We start from the raw sequence: 16924 nt of genomic DNA on the forward strand, positions 1-16924 counted from the left end.
TAAAAATGTGATTGAGCCCCTATTTTTTTTACATTTTGTAAAAGCCCAACTCAATTGTGAAGTTAGGTTTTTAATGAAAAGTAACTTTTAGAAAGTTACCTTTTTCCTTCCTGAACCTCCTGGAGTCTCATTTCCATGAGCTCTCCTGCAGTCGCCCAACGAGGGCTTAGCCCTGATGAGGTGTGAAAATTGCTTCCAGATCAGAGAAAAGGGCTTTGGTGTGGGGTGTTATTATCTCTTCCTCTGGCAAAATAACCAGTTGGGATGTACCCTGGGACTTCATTTACTTCAGTGGGGCTTTACCTGTCATAATCAAATATTAGTGATATCGCGAAAGGTCTCAGCTTTTATCCTTCCAGTCAGACAAGTAAAAAACCCAGTGGAGGGCGGACTGCACCCACAACTGGTTTAAAGTAACCAAGGAGAAAAGCACTGGTTATTACCCTGGCCACACCTCTGGGTGAGAACACAGGCTCTGTACACATGGATAAATGTTTCCCAATCTTGGACATTAGGAGTGAGGGTACTATAGCATTTTCTGCAGAAGAGCAAATATGAGTTACCACAAAAGTAGGTAGGGTTAGTCCTGGGAACGTTAACCCCATTGGTCAGGGCGGGGGCCAAGAGTCACACCCACCCACTAACTATCACCAGGTATAGATGTGGCATCCCAAGGCACTCTCTACCAAAGAACAGAAGAGGAACAGGCCTATCGCCTGTGAACTGAATGGAGCCCTAAAGGGCTAGACCTGCTCTCTGTTGTACCCAGGAAAACAAAAGTAGACTCCAAGGGTCAGTTGCGAGACTTTAAGTATGGCAAGATGCTTTTTTCAAAAGTCCCTGGCTCATCCTGAACTGGACCCTGCTGGGGACATCTACTTGATTGATTCGTGACCCCAAGTTCTGTTCCTGACGTCCAATGATCCTTGTACGTGTCTAACTAAACTTCTCCTACTAGCTCTTTAAGCCTGAGACGTAAACATTTCTTGACTTCCAGACCTCAGGAGGACCAGGACAAACCTGCCTAGTCTATCTGTCCAAGACTGAACAGGTTTCTCTCACTCAGTGCTTCTCTTCAGAAGCAAATCCAATTCAGTCGATCCTCATGAGACGGTTTTTGGCCTGGTGGAACTCAATGGTGATTATGGCTGCACCCTAGGCCCACTAAAGGATTATGAGGTAGAAAATAGAGAGTCCAGAGATAAATTCTTGACTGGGCAAAGGTGCCAAAAGTATCTGACTGGTGAAAGGACATCCCTGGGCATAAAATGTTAACTTCCCTGCCAAAACCAATGGCTTCAGCAAGACTGCATCCAACGCGTATTCAACTTTTTGGGGGCTTCCTCTGATATTGGCTGCTGCCTTGTCCCACTGAAGGAATTTGACTTCCAGAAAAAAGACTGAGTCAAAAGGTGAAACCTTCAACAGGTTGGTGTATCTGACCTGTGCCTTGTGGTCAGCCTGAAATTGCACCTACGACTCAGTCTACCACAACCATTGTCTACCATTGGTGCTTTGTGATTGTTTGTGCTATTGTTCCTTAAATCTTTAAAAATGCACACCTCTGGTTCTCCTTATTAGATTTTTGTCATTTTGGTGTAGTTTTTATATATTTGCATGGGATTTTTATTTTCTCTAAGTTAAGCCTGTCTGACTGTGCCATAGCTACAAGGGGTTGAGCTTAGGTCTAAATTACTGAAATCATTAACTGGGCCTAACAATTTTGAGACGTTATTACTATCTACCCCAACTAATAATTCTAATTTCCCCACAGACTTGTTATGCAGAGTTCCCAAAATTACAACATTATGCCACTTTACATAATAACATGCCATTCACAGAAAAACGTTAGTGTCAATGTGCCATTCGCACAAAAACATTGTAGCAAGACCACAGGAATAACAGAACTCGAGTGGCTACTCTTCTTTTGTTATTTAGCATGTATTTAGTATAGTGCTAAATGACAGATTTGCATTCCACATAATCATACGTAATTTCATGTGATTTCACAAAAGGTTTTGTAAGTACTCTAAAATAAATAACACTAATTTCACTTAGCCCTAGTAAATACCTTCTTTTCTGAGTTCTCAACTTAAAAATGAGGAATAACACGTGGAATCGGTTTTTAACACATCAATCTTTGCATGTTTCACCTTTTTCCAGAACTTTTTACCACTGATAATTACGATAAGGTTAGACCTTCGGGAATTTTTAGAGTGAAAACACTAAGGTGTGATAAATATCAACCAACCTGTAATTTCAATCTCCAGTTTGAATATGGATCAAAGCTTATTCCTTGTTCTGACGGGGTACAGGGATTTAAATAAAACTGACTTTCATCATACAACAAACCCTTTAAAGTAATAAACAGATATTTGTAAAATGCTTACCTCCTCACAGGCAGTCCTGAAATCCATGTGCTATGGCACAGATGAGGGTTTGTGTCTAAAAAAGAAATTAAAACATTATTCGAATACATCTGCTATGGCGATGAAACCATATTATAAATTAACACTAAGAGCATAAATCATGACAAGCAATAATATATGATAGGTAGACAAGAGGAACAATGGGGCCGATTACTTAGCGGGATCGGAACCGCCCGCCTGTAATGCGTCGGTCCTACACCCCTAATCACGATGCGATCGTCACTGCACAACGTGGCAGGCAATGCGTGGTGCCTGCCACCTTATGCATAGAAATGTAGGGGGCAACCATGGGTACCACCCCATTGCACAACTGGCCCCCCAACACTGAGGGGGGCCACACGGGCCCCCCGAATCCAGCCTCCGCCAGCTTTTCCATGGCATTTCCACCGCCATGGAAAGGCTGGCTGACGCCAGACTTGTGATCGGGTGGGCAGTGCCTTCGAGGCACCGCCCCCATATCCCCGGCCTTATCCACTCCGCCAGGCAATCATTACAATTACCTGTGGCAGAAGCGTGGCGGGTGGGCTTTGCAACCCACCAAACTTGTGGAACGATTCCCCCGCCATCATGATGTGGCGGGGGGAAGCGGGCATGCAGATGGCGGAGGGACCGCCACCACCGGCCTGGCGGAGGCAGTCCCTTCGCGATCGTAATGGGCCCCAATGTTTTAAGAAAACCTAGTGCTCACATAAGAAGAACATGGCAAGTCAGGAAATACAGAGATGCCAAAGGCAGGCCTTTCTCTGTATAACCATGCAAACTAAATTATTATACAATGCAATTCAGTTCAAAATATTTACCTATGTTGCTCTTTCAATTTTAGGAATTGTGTCAATATAATTCAATATTCATTTATTTAAAGTAAAAGAAGAGTAAAGCATGTTAAACAGTAAAAGTATGCAAAGGATATTATACATCTTTGTAAATAAATCAATGATAAAGACACAGATGGATTTGCTCTCCCAAAGGTGTTTTATGTAGCTCAGTGGATTATTTGCAGTCACTACAGAAATCTGTTTTAACCTCATGGTCACAAGTTCAAGCCCAGGTAGGTCTACTCAGCGTTTCATCCTTCCTAGTATGATAAAATATTAATCATTTTGTTGGGTAATAATCAACATTTGTTATTCAGCACAAACCTATCCTTCTAAGTGAATGTGCGTTTTACAAATACATGTTATAATAGCTGATTAATTATTGTATCTAGTCACAGAAATGTTTTTGTTATATTGGAACAGTCCTTAATGTCACTGTCTCGGTTAGCTTTCTTTTTACTTTTGATTTCTTTAGTGACACTATGGGCCTGATTTAGAGGTGAGTGCAAATAGGAAATATGTGCACAGACCCGATTATTCCACGTTAGTACCTAGAGTCTTTGTAGGTTTAACTGCACATCCTTTACATGAGGAATAAGCCTAACACATCAATGATGTAGATTAAAATTACCTCACGCTGTGCAAAACACACATAGGGGCCATACGAATCGTCGTACGGAGCGTTTTCTCCGTACGACTCGTACCCGGTAAACTTTCCATACAACCTAGGAAGTACGATTCGTACAGAAAGCCTATTTCTGTACGAATCGTACAAAAGACCGTACGGGTCAAAAAAAACTACGAATCTGATCCGGAACAGCCTGTACGCGACGTCCGTACGTATTTAAGCAGCGTTTTACGGCCCAGCAAGTACGATTTGTCCCTACGTCACTCTGTACGGCTCTTTTTTTACGGGAGCCAATAACAGCCGTAAAAGCTGAGTCCCCAGGGGTACGAGTCGTACAGGCATACACCCCTGTGTATGTACGCACCGTACCCCCAGTGCGTATGTATGCACCGTACCGCCAGGGCGAATGTACGCACCATACCCCCAGCGCGTATGTATGCACTGTACCCCCAGCGCGTATGTACGCACCGTACCCCCAGCGCAAATGTATGCACCGTACCCCCAGCGCATATGTACGCACCGTACCCCCAGCGCGATTGTACGGTGCGTACCCCCAGTGCGAATGTATGATGCGTACATACGCGCTGGGGGTACGTACGTACATTCGCACTGGGAGTACGCACCGTACATCCGCACTGGGGGTACGCACCGTACATACCCGCTGGGGGTATGCACCGTACATTAGCACTGGGGGTACGCACCATATATTTGCACTGGGGGTACGGTGCGTACATACACAACGCACAGGGGTGTATACCTGTACAACTCGCACCCCGGGAACAGCTTTTCCCGGGATACTAGTCGTACAAACTTCGCTTCATAGGGGGTAAAGTCATTTCCCGTGTATGGGACGTTTTCCGTACAAATCGTACATCAGAAAGCCGGTCCGGATCGTACTTGTACGCTCGGACTGTATTTTTACAATTCGTACGGAAAAGTGTCCGGGTCCCTCTTGTACAACTTTTCCCGATACGATTCGATGTATTTTTCCCGTACGAATCGTACTTCACGGGTCGGACATGACTTGTACGGAAAAAAACGGATACGAGTCGTACGGGAAAAATAAATACAGGATCCGAATCGACCCCATGGTGTGAACACCATCGAAGGTTTGAGGTAAAGCCACTGGAAAATGTGCCAATCAGTGTAGTGTGGCGAAATAAAATAATCCTTTGACATGGAGGCGAATTTCAAAAGATTGACAAAAGCTTTATTGTCAAATACAGAACCCACGACTGATGTGGACAGGAGACAAGTCAAGAATGGCTAAGCAAAGCTTTACATTCTAGAATCATAACATGTCATTGAGAATCATACATATATACCATTCCATAAAGAAATACTCTACTATAATAGACTACCTACAAGTAATTACTGAACCACTTACCATAATCAGTGACAAGCGTTAAATGATGGGATACATTTTGTATTTTGTTTTTAAATCCTATTGCAGAGGTGCAACGAAATACAGACAGAACATACAAAACATACAACTCATTCAGAAATAATGCAGGAGCAGATAAAAAAATAGTAAAGGCCCTATACGAAGGCCTAAAAGGTGTATAACGTTCCCCGCCTACCCTGTCCCTAAAGTGCTGTTATTCTCTATATAGACCATCAAATGACCACTGAGTTCATTAAATTGTTTAGATTGCCTGGCCCTCACTGTGTACATCCTCTCACTGCCCCTGACCAAGTTCTGCATCTTTCCTAGACAATCAGCGAAGGATGGAGACATTTTTGACCTCCAGTTTTGCAGCAGTAGCGATCTGGCCACCAATATTGAAATAAATATAGGGCCTCATTTATTTATTTTTTTGCGGCAAGGCAGCGCAACAGGCCTTGCTGCTGTGCTGCCCTACAACAAAAGAAAAGTGCAGGATACAACGCATTCCTGTCCTTTTCCCCAGCGCCTGCGCACAATGGGCTGCCGTGCGCCGATGCAGGCACCTTTGCGCCATGGTGCAAGGGTGCCTGCATTGCGGGGATGAATATTTTTGCGCAGGAAGGAAAACCTTCCTGCACAAAAACAATCACAAGAAGTTTTTTCATCCTTCTATATGTGCTACAGAATGCAGCGCATAAACAAAGAGCAAAAACGAGGAGGCATAAAGATATTTCCCCTCGTTGTGCCTCCCTTACTGCTACCCTCGGGAGGCGTTCATTTTTGGCAATACCTTAGACTTACGATATCTCATAAATCTGGGGCAGTGTCAAAAAGCCATAGATGTTGCTTGGAACGCCCCCTGCGACACCCATGGAATGCCCCTTTCATGCACTTTTCTGAAAGGGGCACATATTTATAAGGCCATGAAAAACCATGTAACGAAAATCACCATCTAAAAGTTAAAAAGAAGGCAAAAAGAGTGAGGGGGTAACTGCAACAAAAGCCCAGTTATCTACACCTCCTTAATATATAAAAAGCTGTGAAAATATCAATCATGCTCTTCTGCTCCAAGTATTCAGGTGCCAAGAATAATATTCTATCATCCATATATAATCAAATTTTGGACATTTGGGGTATAGGTGCCTTACTATTTACATCTTGTCTGATAGCCTGGGCCAGGGGCTCAATGAAATAGGCATAAAAGGACAGGAGAGAGAGGACATTCCTGCCTAGTACCTCATAGTAATTTAAACACCCCACCCTCGGATGCATTCAGCATTAGGCTTTCTTCAGCATTAACATGCATTCTTTTGATAAATCCTGTGGTCTGAGAAGAGAATCCAAATCACTCAAGTATCAGAAAAAGCATTACCCAGACCACAAGATCAAATGCCTTTTTGGCAGCTACAAGAAAAACAGGTGCCTGGATCTGTAATGTAATACACATATCAATGGCCTCTATTTAATAGTTGGTGTTGGTGTATAGCTGTCGCTCTTCCACAGACCCAATCTGATCCTCATGTATCATCATAGCTGTCAATTTGTTCAAACTATTTTATTAGGATTTTATAATCTGCATTAAGCAGTATAATGGGGCGATTAGTGATAGGATCTAAGGCATCTTTACCTTTTTTTTTTAAAAGTAGATGTTAGTCGGATTAAAAGAGGGTGGGGGTCCCACCTTTCGGTATGGAATTGGCTGCCTCCAGTCGCAGAGGATTTTAAAGATCACCAAATATCTTATAAAATCAGGTCCCCTCACCTAACCCCCAGGCATGCTTATAACAAGTTCATCCAGTTCTTGATGGGTAAACAGACTATCTATAAAAGCTCAATCATCCACTGATAAAACTGGAATTCAAATATCCTTTAAAAAGACATCCACTTCAACCTGATCTACATCAACAGAGGTGCTATTACTACTATTTAAAGTGTTCCAAAAAAATCCTCCTAATCTACCCATTCAAGATGATAGAATCTCCAGTCTTGGGGCAATTAATTCCGTTAATTGTGTTATTATCACAACGATCCTAGATGGACAAGCCATAAATCTCTGGGCATAGTTGCTTTCTTCTTAGAGTTGCTGCAAATACGTAAAATTCTGCACATAGTATATGTAAAATTCGGCACATAGTTTTCAACATAATAATACTCCAGCAGTGCAGCTTTTGCCTCATCTAACGTTTCTCCATTTTCCCTAGACCCCACCCAAAGACATTTCTCGTATTTCTTTTTTATTTATCTTCCAAATCACCTTTTTCTGCTTTTAAAGATTTTGACCAAAATTTTTCTTTGGCGATCAAGGAATCTCAAAGAGAGGCTTTTTAGGCATCCAAACCATCATAATGGCAGCAGTGCCTCTATTTGACTCTAGAAAGTTCATGATTTTAACTCTACAGGAGCCTGACCAACTTACTCTTGTTCCTGTTTGAGTTATCCAGAGTTGATATTTGCAGGAAGTTAAAGTCCTCCCCTAAAATAATCTCCATTTCTATGACCCCTAAAGATTAAAAAAGCCTACTTAGTGGATTGGGCTTATCTTTGACAGCAGCATACAAGTATATAAATGTTAAAAAAGGAAATCAATTGAGCAGTTCATCCGGTACCATCAACCCTCAGAGTCTGCCTGCCATAAGTGAATTTTAGCCAGTACATTTTTATTTATGTAAATTGCAGCCCCTCTATGGGTGGCTCCAACCGATGAAAAGCCCTTAAAACTAGCCCAACCCATAAACTTGCGGAACTTATTCAGCATTCTAAAACAAATGTGTGTCTCCTGTAAAAATACATCTGTTGGGTAATGCTCTAAAATCCAAGCTTCTATCGCTCATCTTTTCCTCCTGTTATTCAACCTATTTGCATTAAAAGAGAAAACGTTGAACCTGGTATTCAACACTCTGTTCTGTGCAATAATAGCTTTTGCTGACATAAAGCTCAAAGTCCAAAAGCCAGGCACAAAGTTACAAAGCATCAATATATATAAAGCAGCAACACAGAGCCACAGATAGTCCTTTGTAAAGTGCATCCATAAAGTGTATTAAAGTGCATTTCATACAGGCCATCTCTGGCCATTCTAAAGTTCTAAAGATGCTGCAGCCACTTGACATTACATATATCCTGAATCTAATCACAGCAAATCCCACCCAGAATACATTCCTAAAGTGAACTGCTTGTAGTCTGTATTCAGTCAGCAGAAAGTGAAATATGTGGTAAATTTGGAAAACTTTATAATGCAAAGCAATCCCAATTGAGCCCTCTCTGCATCCTCGCTGCTGTGCCTGACCCTGACACCAGCCCAAATTCTAAGCCTTCTCAATATTTTTTCTGAACCTCCTGAATGGGACTGCATCCCATGCACCTCCATTTTTGTTGCCCACATCCAACCCCCTCCCTCCTAACCTTCCCCCCTGGTGATCCACCAACCCCTGTCCCACCCCTGTGAAGTACCCAGCCCTGCAAAAAAAGCACTCTCCGCCTTCCCACATATTGCAGATGCAAAGTTTTGGTAACCATGGCGGCTTTGGTTATCTCCTTGCTTTTCAATTACATGACATCTTATTATAATAATTTCAAACCCCATCTGCTTCCAATGGAAAATTCCTTGCTGCCACTACATCTGAAAAGACCAGAAATCTTCCCTCCCACAGAATCTTTAACCTTGCTCGTTGAACAAATGGAGCTTGTGTGTGCTCTGTCAAAAGTCTGAAACAGTTTCCTTGAGAACATGCTTCGAAATCAAGTTCACAATAGCCTCTGTCATTTTTGACTCAGATTTCCAGTTCTTAGGGACACCAACTAAGAGCAGGTTAGACCTGTGATTACAGTTTTCCAGGTCCTCGAGCTTGCAATTCAAGTTTTGCATTTCTTTCTGTGGCTTTTCAATCCATTTGTACTGCTTAGAGACCATGTCCTCTAGCCTAGCTTCCAATATGCTCACAAGATCCACTAGAGCTGTTTTAATATCTCACACTTCTTCTAAGACCAGTTGGAGCAGGGTAAAAATATTTTTTCTTCCCCGGTCCTCAGGGTCTTTTCACATTGGCATGTTTTCAAAATCTGTGAGAGATAGTCTTATCTGCTGGGGCACACTGGCTGGCTCAGACCTTTAAAATAAACCTATCAGATTTATATTAGTAGCTGATGATAAGTTTGCTTGTGGCAACCTATGTGTTCCATTCGAGTCAGCAGTCTGGTTGACAAAAATATTTAGAGCAGAAGAGAGTCTTTCTCCATTGGAGACAGTCAGCTGGCCTATAGGGCTGAGACAATCTGAATTACTTTCTTTGGCCTGAGTCTCCTGAATCTCCTGAATGGTGGGAGTCTGTGGTGAAGAACACAGTAATGAACAATGCAGATGAACTTTGACCCCCTTTTGCCAGCTCTTCTAAATATAGGGTATTGCATCTTGTTCTCTAGACCTATCTGATCAATTCTATCATTTTCCCTACAGAGAGCAAGAGAGGGTCACTCTTAGAACCTTCAAGCTGCATGGTCACTTCTTCTAGTCTTCGGTTACTGCTTTCCTCGAACAAATCCCCCATCTCCATTCTCTGGGAGTTTAAATCAATGCCCGTTATGCCCATTGTGTGCTCTGCATCAGGCTACAAGGTCCCCATTTCCATCAGTCCCTGTTGCCCCAGTTGTTCTGCACTAATATCAACTGTGGGCCTTTGCCTCACGCTTTCTATACCCCCTGCTGAAATTCTATCACTGCACTCCCATCCTCCAAGGCACAGCGCCTTGGGGTCTCATGTAGATTCCAAAACCTGCTGCTCTGGGTGGTTTAAGTCCTACAGAATTTGAGTTTTTTACTTAGGAAACGGGGCTGCCTTGATGTGGCTTCAGCTTTTTCATTGAGGGTCTCATTTTTAACATAGCTATCACAGAGAGGAAAGCGCAGTGCAGACAGGCATGCAAACCGCATGGCCTAGTAAGCCTGACCAGAACCAAAAGAGGAGTTGGGAATAATCTCCTCAGTTTCGACCCTCCCTTTCCTAACACCAATTTTTGAAGTTCAAGGCAAATATGCATGAAGGGGATTCCAAAGATTATGCTGACAATCCACTAAGGATAGCGGTTGTCCTCTTATCCTTACACCCAGCTGAAAGATGCCCAAAAACCTAATGAGGTCTAAACCACCACTGCCCTCTCGGAGCCCACACAGCTCACTGTGTATGTTCTCAGTGGGCTCCTCACCATGCCATAATCTACCTGTCCTATCAGATGGCAGATTGGATTCTGCAAATGCTTACGAATGTCCCAAATCGGCTAAACCCAGGCCGCTCCAACAGGCCCCCTAAAAATGCTCCAGGTTGCAGCAGCAGTGCTATGGATAGTGCAGCCATCACCACTGCTGCTTGCTCACTCTGTTCCCAGGTGACAAAAACTGCATCAGGCTATGTGCTCTGCCTGCAGTCTGTGTAGCTAGAGGCCAAAACTGCCATTACGGGAGACTCTGTCACGCAGCGTGTCGGTAACACGCACTCCTGTCTGCATTTAGTACTTTTTATAGGAAAAATTAGATTGTCATCTTAAAGCAGAATCTTACATGTTATAATGAGGCTAACAGAGAATGAACATTGTAGACAGTTATCTGTACTGTGTAAGACAGCAAAGTCTTTTTCCTGTCCCAAAAATCAATCCTCGATCTTTAAGGTGAAGGTGTAGATCATAGGCAGCTGAATGCATAGGGAAGCATCTACAAAGATGTATAAAGGGCAAGGTAAGCCTGTTACTGAACATAGGCCTTGGCACAAAATTAAAGTGGACCCCATTGGTGAATTAAAAAGTCAGAACTGTGACCTCTGTTTTCAAACTGGGGCAGTTATGAACTTCTAGTGACAAACTATATGTTTTGCAAGGTATGGAAAGCTGTGTGGATTTGAACTCGTTACCTGAAATGTGTGTTTTAACATCAGGGAAATCAAGAGTAAAAACTGGCCCGACAGGCCCACAAACAGACATAAAACTGGCCCAGTAATTTTTCAGAACAGCCTTTCAGGTTCTGCCAGATAGGCCTATAGGCCAGTCCAACCCTGACAAGGGATACATTAGATGCAAAATGGCCTGGAATTTCCTCCAGAGTTACTGGTACTAGAGCCATCAATAACTCTGGCTGGGGGAAAATGCTTCCCAGACTGCGTGTTTTTTTTTGTGTTTCAACCAGAGAATTTGTCTGCTAATAGTAAGCAGATTTTCTGAGTGCAAAACTCTTTAGCATTGGAGTTACTACATAATTTATAATCCTGATAAGTGGTAACTCTTGTTACCAGCCCTATTGAGATTACAGCAAAAGCATAGCCATTTTTAACTAATATCCTGCATGTACTTCACTTCTGGCCACTCAGAGTACAAATCCATTACAACAAACAGGTATGGTGTCACATGTTCTCCTGGAATGGGGCCAAGTACATCTATGGCTATATCTTCCCATGGGTTCTCCGGTAACCTCCTTCTTTGCATTTGTGCTTTGCAAGTTCTGAGGACTTTGTCACTATTACAACATCCCACACAATCCCGTACTTTCCTTTCCACCGTGATATTCAATCCTGGTCACCAAACATCTTGTCTGATCTATTCCATAGTTTTTGCAATACCCATGTGACCATTGTATTCCAATTAATTAATTACATCCCCTGTAGATAAAGATGGAACCAAACGGGTAACTGAACAGTAATCAATCACTCACACTCAACTCCTCTCTCACATTTCAAAATTGTTTATACTTTAAATCTTTTTCTGTTCTACCATTGCACCACTCGTTCTGCATACTGGCCACTACTTTTATAAAATATGCATCACTTGCCATTTCTTGCACCCACTGTTCCTCTAAAATGACACCACCAGTAATAGAGCATACATTCATCTCAACAAATCTTTCTTGTTCACATTCATCTTGATCCTTGCAGTCTGAATCCACAAGTCTTGACAAACATTCAATAGTACTATTACTTGAGCCTAGAATATAAAATTCCTGCACATGAATGACCCAACAACATATTGTTGAAGAAACAAAATCCAATCCTTTCTGTATGTAAATCTCATGTAAAAGTTTCTGATCAGTTTTTCCAACAAATTTGTCACCACACAGGAAATTCTTAAACTTCTTCAAAGCCCAATGCACAGCAAGTACCTCTCCCTATAGCAGAATAATATATTGCAACCGCAAAAACAATGGTATTATCTTCCCTATCATCTTTCTGCATCAAAACTGCACCCAAACCCCTTAGGCTGGCACTTGTGATGACATAACTTATTCTTCTTGATACAAGTGCGTGAAAGCTTGGTGCCCTCTGCAGGCACTTCTTTGTCTCTTGGAACTCCTCTTCACATGCATCCTGGACCACACAAAATAAGCCCCCTTCTTCAACAATGTCCTCATTTTATCATTCTTGCTTGCCAGACCTTCTATGAAACATCCATAAAATTCCAACATTCCGAGATACAATTGCAATTCTTCCTTAATCTGAGGAGAAGTCATTTTACAAATAGTGTCTACCATCTCACCTTTAGGAGAAACTCCTTTGGAAAATAAGATATGCCCCAAATAACAAATCTCGCTCTTTCCAGATTTACTTTTCTTTCTAAAATGCAAAAGCATGTGAAATAATCTATCATTATGTTCCTATCAGGTCCTTCCAAGAATTAAAACATCATCCTGAAAATGCCTCACTACATGGGTACAATTCAACACATGCTCCATAAGTCTCTGGAAGACTGAGGATGCTGAAAACCAGCCAGTAGGCACTTGCACACATCTACATGTACCCATGGGTGTGATAAATGGCCTGGGGTACTGTGACTTTTCATATAGAACCACCTGATGATAGGCTGAGGCCAGATCTAACGTAGTGAAAAACTTTTCTACACCCACCAGTGACAATAATTCTGACATATTGGGAATAGGATGAGAGTCCACCACTGCCGTCCTATTGAGTGCCCTCAAGTTCATACACATCACCTATGGTCTTCTTGGCCACCACAAGAGGAGCCAACCACTCACTCAACTCAAAAGGAACAATAACAACTTGGTCAATCGATGTATCCAGATCAGCCATCACCTGAGCTTAAACTCCAATGGGTAATCTTCTCACCTTAGAAACGCATAGCACATCATCTTTCTTTAATTTAATCCTGTGCTCATGAGACTTCGTGCATCCTATTTTATTTTCAAAAACTTCACAAAAACTTTCCGCAACATTCATGCATCCTGCTTTTTAACTCTCGGGTTTGAGCTTGAAGTTTAGTATTTGGATTACAATAAACACCCATTTCCCTTTGCAAGGGCAGCAAAGTATGTCACTTCCTTTCTATGACATTTGAATCTTTCTCTTCACCTTCCTTTGTTTGAATTCAAAACACCGATAGAAATACCCACATATTGGGATTTCTGTCCAGCATGTCCACCTGGTTTCACATCCATAGCTTCAAAGACTTAGCAGTTAACTTCCAATCGCTGATAAGTCTCCCAGGAAATGATTGCTAAATGCAAACATGAATCAAAATATATTTCAACTTTTAAACCTTCCAGACATGAAGTCTCACTGGGATGATCATATCTACATTCACCAAGCTAAAACACTATTTCACCACAGCACTCATTCAATTCATCAGTTTCCTTGAATGTAGATCTGCAAAATCTCACAAAATTACCTTTCTTTCCATGTCTGTTTCAAATAGTTTTTGCAGCAGGCCAATCCTTTTTAATCACCATATGCCCAAACTGGTCACATCTGAATCATGTATCGTTAAAACAGTTCTTAACCACATTGACTTGGCTTAGTGTTTTTTTCTCTAGTGTGTTTTTGAATCTCAAACGCTAACATATGCTCAACTCTCTTGGCTGTGAATAATATTTCAGTCAATAGAGGTCAGTCTTTCAACCATAGTTCTTCCCATACCCTATCATCTTTACAGTATTACAGTATTTACATTAAAATTCAACCTTGTGTCCTAAAATGAGTGAGATAATGCATTTTATGCTAAGAAATAGCACTGCCATATACAAATGCACTGTAGTTCATACCCCTCAGCACCCTTACATACTCTGTAGTGATTACTGCAGATAATGTTAGGGCGCCAAGGGGTAGGCTCTGCTGAGTATACCCCTTGGCGCTCTTACATGCTCCACAGTGATTACTGCAGAGTATATAAGATCACTGAGGGGTATGCAGTGCTGTGCATACCCCTCGGTGCCCTTACTTACTCTTGCAGGGGTGGTGAGATGTATGCACTGTAGTTCATATCCTTCAAGTGCATATAGTGCTTACTAGATGGGGTCAGAAGAGCAAACTGCCCCTCTAAGTTTAAAAACTGTAGATTAAACTTTAATCTACAGTGATGTTTAAAAGTAGAGTGATGGCTCCTTCTTCCAGGCCCAGTTAAAAACCAAATGCTGCAGATTAATTCAACCACTGGAACGGCGGAATTTATTAGTAATTAAGAGTACCACGAAAATAGAAAATTCCTCCTATTCTGCAAGTGAAATTAGTAATTCTGCCCAGGTCCACTTTACAGTTCAACAGAAACTGATCTCAATTCTGCTCATCGTCCAAATTTGAAAGTTGATGCCAATTTTCGTAGAATGATAGCATATTCCTCAATACCCTCCTCTTCTCCTTCAGCACATTTGTCAAAATGAAACCTCTCCAAAATTGTACTTTTTGGGCAAAAAATGAATGGCAAATATCTTAATACAAATGTCAAGATCATTCACATTTTGGGTGCCACAGCCACTTCCAGTTCAGGGAGACTATCATAAACTTCTTGACCTTCTGCTCTAAACAATGAATAAGCAGGGCAACCTTCTTGTCTAGTGACATACCACTAGGACAAACTTTAACATAGTTCAAGAAAGTTTTTCCATTTCAACCACAACATTTTTGGTGCACCTGACGACTGTAGCAAAAATTGTGGAGCAGTAATATTTTGCTTTTAAAAAATATGTATTTAAGAACCATATACTATCTATGATGAAAGAATGTAACAGTTCTAAAAAAAAGTTTACACTACATTTACCAATTTCTTATATCTAAACATTCAAATTGTCACAGTATTTAGATTGAATTAAATGAATTTTAACACCAAAACGATGTATCCTTCCACATGCAAGATTTGTCTATTTCTCAGATACCAGCTGTTATATTAAAATACCTTTATGCTCCAAAGTCACTTGAACATAAGATTGCTTACTACAGTCAAAAATGAATTTTTACAGGGGTGTCTATCAACGCTTCCACAGTTAATTGTTCTTGGAACTTGCAACACTTAGCTGTGATAAAGAACAGCACATCTCCAATGTTAGCTAGTAAAATCTTTCCCAATCCACAAAAATGGCCACCATGCAGTAGTTAAGACATATTTGTTTTAGAAATTAAACCACATTTTCCAAAATCTTTCTAAAGGTGATAATACCTGTTTCTTTTTTGTTCATAAACTCTTAAAATGGTTGCCGGTTTCCTTCTTCTCTCACAGGGGATTTGGGCTTACTAACTCACACAGGCATGCACCTGAGGGCAGCTGTTTGTTTACCTGAATACCTTGGATTTTCATTCACCCTCCAGGAGGCTAGATCAATGTAGCTCCTCACAACTGTCTTCCATAATCACTCACCTGTGCCTCCATCTTGCTGAGGTATAAGCGTCTTGTTACCATACAATGATCCATGTCAGGGAAATCATACTACCATAATGAGGTCAGCCTAAACCTTTGTTTCTTCCTCATCACCAATGTGAAGTTTTCAGAATAACATGGACAGGTAAGCCTCAGAATACTTTGAATTAGAGCTTTATTAACCGATCTAATCTGCCAGCTCTTTGCAGCAACTGCCCAATCCTTCAGATAGTTTGTAGAACTTTTGTTCCAAAGAATTCCAATACATCACATATACGTTATCAAGTAGGTCAGGTAGGAGGCCAATAGCATATAATTTGGGTAAACATCAGAGCCAGAGTGGGAACCAAATACTTCCCTTGCATAAATGTCCAAACCAGCCATGCTCATGTCCTCCTTGCTCTCTCATTTCTCTCCCCTTCTCACTCTCATTCCTCTCTCTCACTCCTGAACTCCCATGCATGTTTAATTACCTGGGGAAGCTGTAGAACGTAGCAGAGGTGCCAGCAGCAGCCACCTGCCATAAAAATTACCTCCAAAGCCACCAGCCCACCGGGGACATGCTTAGTTGAAAATGGGCAGTCCATGTCTGGTAAACATTAACACAAATGGCCCATTTCAATAACAAAAGGGTGCAAAATTGTAGCAATGACAGCAGGAAGCAGTGAAACTCTACTATAGGTAAGGAGTATTCAACAGCAAAACCCTGTAACATCCCAACACCAGGCACCACACAGCAGCTGTCTAGAATCTTTGAGTTAATAAGTACAGAACCATACGATGTCATTGCACATTACATTGCCCACATTCCTTGGTCTCATCACAGAGTTGGGACACTGATAAGCACTTGCTATGACAGAAATAGGCGCAAAATAAACTGTGTTTCTTTCAGCATTGGTTAATGCTGTGGGTGAGTCAATTGAGAAATAACATCAATAACATCAACACACTGATGAGGAGATGCATGAGGTATGGGACAGCTTCCCAGAAGCTCTGTTAGAGGACCATGTTCATGTCATATATGTGGGTGAGCTTGTCAATCTTGCTCTCATCA

The 16924-nt window shown here is 41.6% G+C and overlaps 1 protein-coding gene across 1 annotated transcript in view; it reads right to left on the minus strand.

Annotated features, from left to right (window-relative positions):
* The window catches only part of SNTG1 (syntrophin gamma 1), a 2687950-nt gene that overhangs the window by 1764255 nt on the left and 906771 nt on the right, over positions 1 to 16924 (minus strand). Inside the window, exon 4 of the mRNA XM_085605648.1 lies at positions 2391 to 2445. Coding sequence (XP_085461774.1) covers positions 2391 to 2417 — 27 coding nt within the window. The 5' untranslated portion in view covers positions 2418 to 2445. The remainder of the gene's footprint in view (positions 1 to 2390; positions 2446 to 16924) is intronic.

This window comes from Triturus cristatus, chromosome 5_1, assembly GCF_964204655.1.
Source record: "Triturus cristatus chromosome 5_1, aTriCri1.1, whole genome shotgun sequence".
Lineage (NCBI taxonomy): Eukaryota > Metazoa > Chordata > Amphibia > Caudata > Salamandridae > Triturus > Triturus cristatus.